This window comes from Mus caroli, chromosome 4, assembly GCF_900094665.2.
Source record: "Mus caroli chromosome 4, CAROLI_EIJ_v1.1, whole genome shotgun sequence".
Lineage (NCBI taxonomy): Eukaryota > Metazoa > Chordata > Mammalia > Rodentia > Muridae > Mus > Mus caroli.
In genome coordinates, this window is record NC_034573.1 from 99,410,330 (window position 1) to 99,419,652 (window position 9,323).

Genomic DNA, 9,323 nt, shown 5'->3' on the forward strand with positions numbered 1-9,323 from the left:
AAAAAAAAAAAAAAAAAAGTTGGTCCATGTTCCAGATCATAGCAGAGGTTGTCGGCCCAAGGCGGCTTGAAAGGAGGCAGGCAGTGATGAACATGAGGCTATACAATGGTTAAGGACTTCGGCTTCAGGGAAGAGCATGTGGTCCTTGGGGTGGCCTGGAAGGCTGTCCTGAGGAAGATGGAGTTCAGGTGCCTTCTGGCAGAAGTCATGTGCTAGGAAAAGATGGACGTAAAAGACGGCTTCAGAGAGGCCAGGACGCAGAGACGGAGAACTTTACTGTCGGAAGAGATACACTCCTGATGGTGCCGTCCATGTCTGCCGGCGTGCACATGCTTCCTGCTCTGCCCCTGGGTCCTTCTCAGCCCTTTGTGTAGCACCTATGGCCATTCTTATTGGGTGTTTACCTCAGAAGGAGTCTGACCCCATCAGCACAGCGAGCCGTATCTTCCTTCTGGCCCCTCTGACCTCGTGCTTGCCCAGTGACGCTCTGTTTCTCCTCTTCCTGGTGTGCCTTTTCACTAGCAAAGTAGTGCTTTTGAAATATGTATGATTTAAGTGGGTCTCCCTTCATGTGGCTCCCTTTGACAGCGTTGTGACCATCTTTTAAATGTCAGTGCACAGCTAATCCAAGCGTCTGCATCGCTGCAGGGGAAGTTAATGAGAAAAGTTCTTTTGGACACGATTTAACAGTGTAGCCCAAGAGCCCTAAAATGCCGACCTTGGGCTTGGGAGATGACTCGGTGGATAAAGCCCTTGCCATGCTGATGTGTGAACTGCTTGAAGCATGTGGGCAGGTGTGCAGGCTGCCTGTAATCCCAGCACTAGGGAGACAGAGAGAATTCCCAGCTAGCTGGACTAGCCAGGATTGATAGACTCTGGGTTTATAGTAAGAGTATCCGCCTCAGTAAATAAAGTGGGGATGCCCGATGTAAATTGTAGCCTCCCTCCATACATATGCAAGCATACATGTGCAGATGATTACATACCATACACATATATATGCACAGGTACACACATGAACACATACCCACAAACACACACTCACACAGGTGACTTAATGGTCACACTGATTAGTGGCCATCTTAAGACTAGGGCCCCCATACTCCTCTATTTTTTTTTCCTTTTCTTCTTCTCTCTCTCTCTGCTCATCTGTTTACTTATTTTTCAGGTTAGCATGAAAAGTAACTGGTTCATCATGGCATCTTCATATGTATATGTCATAGCGTGTTCTTCCCCATAGTCCCTCCACTAAATGCTTTGTCTACACTGTCATCTCTTGTATACTTCAAAAACTATTATAGTACAAAAGCCATTGTTTCTATACAGTCACCAGTCACCAGTGGAATTGCTTGTTAGATGTGAGCACACCCAAGAGCAGGACCTGGTACCCTCTCAGCGGAGGAAAGTGTTTGTTTTATGAGGGAGTGATCATCACTGGCATGGATCTCACTGTGCAAAGAAAGGAAGCACCCTAGTCCCTAGCGCTGGCCTTCCTAGCGCTTCCTTCCCGTGATGGAGCTGAGAGATTTCTATTCTGTTATTTCCACTTTGCTTCTTGGTCCTCGTGGTGTCTATGGTGATAAGGACTTGCCTGAATCAGGGATGTTGATGGATCAGGTACCCTACTAAAGACTATTTAGATAATCCTCCTGGCTCCCCTCCTCGCTGTGCTGTGCCGGGTGCCCAGGTGGCTCCTGAGTCAAACCCTCCTGCTTCAGCCTCCCTGGTGCTGAGATTGTTTGCAAAGCCTCGTGCTGCTTGTCACAGATGAGGTTCATGGCGAGCTGAGGGAATTAGCAGCTTGAGGACTGGAAGCCAAGTCCTTAGGCATGCTGGGTATGTGCTCCACCACTGAGCTACGTCTCCAGCTAAGAGACCTTCGGGTGAGAAGCCGCCAGCTACCAGTGTGGGAGGGAGCATCCAGTGAGAAGCCGCCAGCTACCAGTGTGGGAGGGTTCCCAGGCCTTTGTGCTTTGCTTCATTCCAGAATTTGGCGATGGAGCCACACTGTTAGCAGCAAACCCAGATGCTACCACGATAAACATCGAGGACCCCAGTGTATCTTTTGGCCACCAACCCAGACCCCCCGGGAGCATGGGGCGAGAAGAGGATGAAGAGCTGCTGGGGAACAACGACTCTGATGAGACCGAGGTTTGGACTTCCATTTTCTGTCCTTTGACTTTTCTCGGCTTAGAGCCCACACACTTAATCATTTGGTAGATGCCTGGTGCAGCGCCGGGCAGTGGTGACACTAAGACATGTGACCCATCACATCACTTTGGGGCCAGGGAAACGGGTAAACAGATGATCCCTCATGAGGAGCCCGTGTGCAGGTGGTGTCTGGGAAGCAGAGGGGAGTTAGGGAAGGTTTCCTCCAGTCAGTGACGCCTGGCTGAATTTGCTGCAAGAGGGAAAGTGGCTTGGCACTGGTGGTGGAGGCAAGGGGAATGATCTTAGTAAAGCCACAGAGGCACAAAGTGCTCAGTGCAGACAGGAACAGCCTTGCCTCCCCTGCACTGCAGCGAAGGGTGAGTGAAGGCAGTAGGTAAGACTACAGACGGGCAAGGACCTGGTGATGTTAGTTCCCGTGTGTTCTGAAAAGCATCAGGAGCCAGTGAAAGGTTTAAGCCATGTATCTAGATATGTTCAGACATTATTTAGTTTTGGTTGGTTGGTTGGTTGGGTTTTTTTGTTTGTTTTTTTTTTTTTTTTTTCCGAGACAGGGTTTCTCTGTATAGCCCTGGCTGTCCTGGAACTCACTTTGTAGACCAGGCTGGCCTTGAACTCAGAAATCCACCTGTCTCTGCTTCCCGAGTGCTGGGATTAAAGGCGTGCACCACCACGCCATTATTTAGTTTTGGTGGCCTTAAATATAAGTTGGAGGAAGACAGACTAGAGGCCAGAAGACCAGACAGAGTAGGGCAAAATGGTCTTGACTAGAAGCAATGGGAGCAGACCCAGTAGGACTTGAGAAATGGTGTAGGTGAAGGAGAAAGCAGGAGCGCCGCAGGGAGACACAGAGGCCTCTGTCTGATTGGGTGGCGTATAAATCAAGTGGGTCTTTGTGACCCAGGGCACATAGCTGGGGTGTGTGGGGAGTAGTATTTCTTCATTACTCCACACATTGAGAATGCCGAATTCTAACCACTAGACCACCAGGGAGTGACCCTCCACACATTGAATTATGGTCCACAGCCCATGAGAGGTGCTCATTCTGTGTAGCTTCACTGTGTAGCTCTGGGGCACCATCACCAGCTGTGTGAGTCCTTTGTCACCAGGAGGACAGGAATCAGATACTGATTCATCCTGCAGTGTAGGGAAAGTGAGTCTCTTGCAGAAAAGACACCCAGGGGCCTGCAGAGCACTGGGGTTAGAGGAGTGAGCAGCAGGCTGCCTTCCAGGGAGAGTTGTCAGAAGCACGGGCTACATCGCATCCAGAGGGGATGGATTTGAATGTGTGTGTTCTCCAGGAAAGAACAGGAACTCAGACTCCATTCATGGCTCAACCCTTGCTTGGATGTGCAGTCCAGCTCCCGCCGACCTGACTCTTAAGATGCTTTACCATAGCCATGTAACGAGGCTCCAGGAGACCTGCCTGGCTGCATATACCTAAAATCAAGGCACTCGGGAGGATGAGGCCGGAAGATTGAGAGTTCAAGGACAGCCTGGACTACACAGTGAGACTCTATCTCATATACACAGGAACAAAACTAACAAAACCTAAGGACAGAACTGTCCTTGGTCAGAATGAGTGTCCTGTGAGTAGTAACTTCTCTTAACCAGTTTGCCCAGAGCCTTCTGGTCTCATTTTCATTCTCTTGCTTGTAGGCTATTTGCAGTTCCCTACTTCACCTCTCTTCTCAAAGGTTTTGGAGGCCCAGTGGCAGGCCGTGGCCTTTGGTCTTTCTTGTTGAAATTGCCTGGACTCAGCACTTGAATGTTAACTTTATGTGGGACACTTGTAACCTAGAAACACAAACCTGGCCAAAATGTTTACAGAGGCAAGGACTGAAGATGAGTCACTAACAGAATGATAGCCATTAGAGGGCCAGCCTAAGGTAGGAGCCAAGTTAGAGGAACTGGGCAGTTTTCACTGCTGACCAAGTGGCCTTTGGGTATATGAAATAGTACCTTAAAAGAACAAAGTGGGCTTGGAGAGAAATGGCTTAGCTGTTAAAGGCTAGTGTGGGGATTGGAATCTGCATGGCCCATAGGGAATGGTGTTGCTAGGAGGTGTGGCCATGTTGGGGGAAGTCACTGTAGGGGTGGGCTTTAAAGCCCCACCCAGTGTGGGAGAGTTGGTCTTCTGATTTGCATGCGGAGCAAGATGCGGAACTCTCAGCTCCTCTAGCACCAGGCCTGCCTGCAAGCTTCACTGCTTGCCAGCCCCAATTAAATGTTGTCCTTATAAGAGTTGCCTTGGTCACGATGTCTCTTTACAGCAAGAAAAAAAAGGAAAAATACAAAGTAGAGTAAACTGGCTCCAGGAAGTACAGTGGAGTCCAAGAGATAAACAGATTAGGGGAGTGGTGACTTGGGGCAAGATCCCACCCAGCTAAGCTTATTGTTTATGCATTTGCTGTTAGTCAAGGAATAGTTAGAACATGTTAGGTTTTATTGTTACTTGGTTATTGTTCTCATTTGGACTTTTAATCTGGAAAGAACTATAGTTCAGAAATGCTGGCACACACTTTAGATCTGGATCTTGAGGAACAGTGGCCATGGAAAGCTTAGCCCCGGGCATTGTGGTACACACCTTTAATCCCAGGAGACAGAAGCAAGTAGCTCTCTGAGTTCAAGATTAGCCTTGTTCAAGAGCAAGTTCCAGGTAAAGGAAAGTTTAAATCCAGGTGTGGTGGTACAGGCCTTTAATCCCAGCAGTCAGGAGACAGAGCCATACAGATCTCTGAGTTCAATGTCAATCTACAAAGTTCCAGGACAGCCAAGCTTAAGCAGTGAGGGAAAACAGAAAGCTGGGATAATGTGATAGAACAAAGGGGCTATGTTCCAGCTCCAGCAAGCAGAGAACTTGGTAGTTTCGGCCATGTGGTTCTGGCTTTAGAGTCTAGAAGGGATGCCGGGCAGTGGTGGTGCACGCCTTTAATCCCAGCACTCGGGAGGCAGAGGCAGGTGGATTTCTGAGTCGAGGCCAGCCTGGTCTAGAGTGAGTTCCAGGACAGCCAGGGCTACACAGAAAAACCCTGTCTCGAAAAACAACAACAAAAACAAAACAGAAGACTAGAAGGGACTACTGGGACAATTGATGTTGGCTAACTGGAGCTAAGAAATGAGCAGTGATTGAGAAGAGAAGCATCAGGTGACATCTTCTGGGAAGGGTTTGCTGAGAGCACAAAGAAGCTGTGTTCCAGAGACAGCCAAGGTTGCACCTCCTTCTTCATCCGGACTTGGTAATGTGTAAGAGTCACCCAGGTGGTACTGGTTTAAAGGCATGAAGGGGTCATGGAGAGCAGCTGAGGCTTGCTTGGCACTGTGAGAGGCCATGGAAGGCCATTGGTGAAGGTACAGCCTCAGTTGCAGTTGACGGTCCAGGACTGAAGGGGTCATGCAAAGAAGTTGAGGCTTGACACCATGAAGGGAGCCTATGAGAGGCTATTGGTGAAGCCTAGTTGCAGCAGAAGTCTCCAGTGAATTGGAGATTCCAGTACCATGGGGTGATCAGCAAGAACAGCATCAGCAGTGGAGTGAAGTCAACCAGAGCCTACAGTGCTTCAGAGGGCAGAGCTGGAGATGTGACCCAAGCCCTTTGGAGGACCCCAGAAGATCATGTGTGGATTCCAGACACTGGAACAAGAAGATGTAAAGTTAAAGATCCCACGGTGTTAGAGATGTCAGAGCTGTGGGATACCTGCTGAGGAAAGCTGCTAACAGGGAGTGAAGCCAGCCAAAGAGAAAGAAGTTTGTTGGAGTCAACACAGATGAAAGGAGTTGGAGATCTGAAGAGAGTTTTGTCATCACACATGGAGATGCTGAGCTTAGAGTTTGCCCAGCTAGTTTTTGGCCTTATTTTGGTCCAGTATTTCCCCACTTGTTTTGGAATGGTAATCTGTGCTGCTTGTGGACGTTGTACATCGTGGTGCGCACTAAGAAGTTTGTTGGAGTCAACACAGATGAAAGGAGTTGGAGATCTGAAGAGAGTTTTGTCATCACACATGGAGATGCTGAGCTTAGAGTTTGCCCAGCTAGTTTTTGGCCTTATTTTGGTCCAGTATTTCCCCACTTGTTTTGGAATGGTAATCTGTGCCCTGTGATGTTGGACGAATGTGAGCTGCTTTTTCATCTTGATTTTGTAGGGGATTACAGTTAAGAGATTGCATGAATCTCAGTAGAGACTTTGAACTTTGGACTTTTTATATTGTTGAGACTGTTACAGACTCTGGTGACTTTTGAAATTAGATTAAGTGTATTTTGCATTATGCTATGGCTAGTTATGGCCCCCATAGACTCAGGTGTTTGAACAAGCCAATGGAGGCCAGGGAGTAGAATGTGGTGGAATATGCTTGGTCCGTAGGGTGTGGCACTGTTAGGAGGTGTGGCCTTGTTGGAGGAAGCGTGTCACTGTGGGGGGTGGGCTTTGAAGCTCCACCCACTGCAGAATAGCCAGTCAGTCTTCTGTTTGCCTTCAGAACAAGATGTAGAACTCTCTACTCCTCCTGCACCATGTCTGTCTGCTGCTGCAATGCTTTCTGCCATGATGATAATGGACCAAACCTTAGAACCAGTAAGCCAGCCTCATTTAAACATTGTCCTTTATAAGGGTTAACTTGGTCATGGTGTTTCTTCACAGCAATGGAAACCCTAGCCAAGACAGGCTCACAACTGAAAATACAACAACCAAGTGGGCTGGAGAAGGATAGCTCAGTGGTTTGGAGCACTTGCTGCTCTGCAAGAGGACTAGAGTTTTGTTGACCTATCAGGGGACTCAGAACTGCCTGTAGCTTCAGCTAAGGGATCCAACACCTTCTGGTCTCTGTGGGTACCTGCACACATAGATGCATGCACATAAGTGAAAATGAAATTTTAAAAATCTAAAAAGTAAAAAAAAAAAAATAAATAAATAAATAGAAGAAGAAGAGACAGATAATTTAGTCCTAGGGCAAAATACAGAAAAGAAATCAGCTGGGCAGATTTTTATGCAACCTGTGACCATCAAATAGTGAGACATGTAAGNATNACTTCTACTATGANGCCGGACCCTAAGGNCTGGACCCTGCTCTATAGACTTAAAGACCTTTGTAATCATTGGCTCCAGATAATTAAAATGTAGGCCTGAAGGAGACACAGAAAGTTATCTTATATAATTGAAAATATTTGTATCAAAACAGCACTGGCAATTTGTTAAGATGAGCTGGTAGTCCATCTATGGAAGAGCTAGTGGAACTGGAGATCTGAGCATTTCATGGCTATGGGTTAAAGTCACAGAGGGGTGACCAGGGCCTGCTGGAGTCACTCCGCTTTGCTCACCGGCCACTGTGACCACTGGTGTTCGTTTTGAGCAGATCCTGTAGTAAACACCTGACATCACTCTCAGCCCATTTTGTCCTATTTCATTTTATTTTACTCTTTTGAGACAGGGCCTGTATAGCCCTGGTTGGTTTGGAACTCTTCTCTGTAGACCAGGCCGACCTGCAACTTGGATATCTTGTCTGCCTCTGCCTCCCCAGTCCTGGGATTAAAGGTATGTGCTTCTGTGAATGAGAACAAAACTGGAACAACACCCATTGCAAGTTAATGGGAGATCAAAAGAGGGAAAATGTACCTTGCAGGTTAAGGGTTCTGTCTGCAGTTAAGACAGTTAAGAATAACTGCCTGTTGTCCTGTGTTAAATCCTTGCAAATTAGGGTTTCCACTTAAAATTAAGAATAAGTTCTTGTTTCTTAGATGTGATGTAAGGAGCTTGCAACCCATGTCCATGGTGCATAGCACTACCCTTGCTTCTTCCCTTTCATTGTTTCTTCCTAACAGTGGATAACAGCCAACACTCTCGCCCCTCTGAACACCTTATCTCTCCTATAAAAGGGGCTTCAAGAGGCCAGCAGGGGCTGCTCTCTCAATTGTGACTTAGGGTGTGACAGCTGGCTGGCCAGTCCTGGGTGCACCCCAAAATGCAGCTTGATTTAATTAGACAACTGTGGATTGTGATCTCAGGTTTAACACATAGCTGTAGTTCGTTCCTTTTAGATTTGGGTTTTTTTTTTTTTTTCTCACTAATTTAAAATCTTGCTAGGTTTTGCATCCTTTGACTCTGCCTTCCTATGTCTCAGCTTGAGAAGGTGGCCCACGATGCCCTTCCTTTCCTCTCTAAGGGTAAGGTTGGTTGAGGCTCCTCAGGGGTTGCAAGACACTCCTTTAACCTTTGTCTTTTGCTGTTCTGCTGGGACATATGCAGAGTTCTCATGACCGCGTGGCTTTCCTTGGAAACATGGGGGACAGTCCCTTTCCAGTGACTCTCATTGTAGAATGAATCCTGGTTAAGTGTAGCCTCAAATAGCTACAACCGCCCTGACCAAGAGGACTGGAGACTTAGTCAGGTTGCAGGCTCCTTTAGAGGGAGGCCAACCTCTGAACATTGACTTTTCAAAGCCAGCCCTCTGTCTTTGCTGGCAGTGCCTCCAAGCTTTGTTTGTTGAGTACTTGGGTCACTTCCTGCAGTTGTGAAAGGGGAGAAGTAGGTTTTCATTTTAGTTTTTGTAATTTCTATGGATATGGGGAACTCCTTGAGATAAAAAGAGAAACCAGATAGCCGCTCCATTTAATACTGTAAAATCTATGGCACAAAGTTTTAACTTTTTGGATAGAATTTGGTGTGGTTTGGCTTGGCTTGGCTTGGCTTGGCTTGGCTTGGTTTGGTTTGGTTTGGTTTTTGAGACAGACCTTCCTTTGTGGGCCTGATTAGTCTAGAACTCATTGTGCAGACCAAGCTGGCTTGATTTTGCTGTGATCCTCCTGAGTGATGGTAGTGCGTATGTCTCTACCAGGCTGGACAGAATTTTAACTGGGCTTAATTTTATTCACTTTGGGGCCATTGTAACACAGAACAGGGTAAGAAGTGGAGCCTTAGTCCAGGCAAGATGGGTCTCTGAGAGGAATCTTAAAGTGTTCACATATCATCATTTAATTAATTAAGCTATTATTATTATTAATTATTGTGTGTGAGGGAGAGAGAGTGTTTGGTGTTTGAGACAGGGTTTTTCTTTTCTTTTTTTTTAGAATTATTTATTTATTTATTATATGTAAGTACACTGTAGCTGTCTTCAGACACTCCAGGAGAGGGCATCAGATCTCATTACAGATGGTTGTGAGCC

The 9,323-nt window shown here is 46.9% G+C and overlaps 1 protein-coding gene across 1 annotated transcript in view; it reads left to right on the plus strand.

The window, feature by feature from the left end:
- Yipf1 (Yip1 domain family member 1) overlaps positions 1-9,323 on the plus strand; it is a 45,469-nt gene that overhangs the window by 2,731 nt on the left and 33,415 nt on the right. Inside the window, exon 3 of the mRNA XM_021161189.2 lies at positions 1,988-2,151. Coding sequence (XP_021016848.1) covers positions 1,988-2,151 — 164 coding nt within the window. The remainder of the gene's footprint in view (positions 1-1,987; positions 2,152-9,323) is intronic.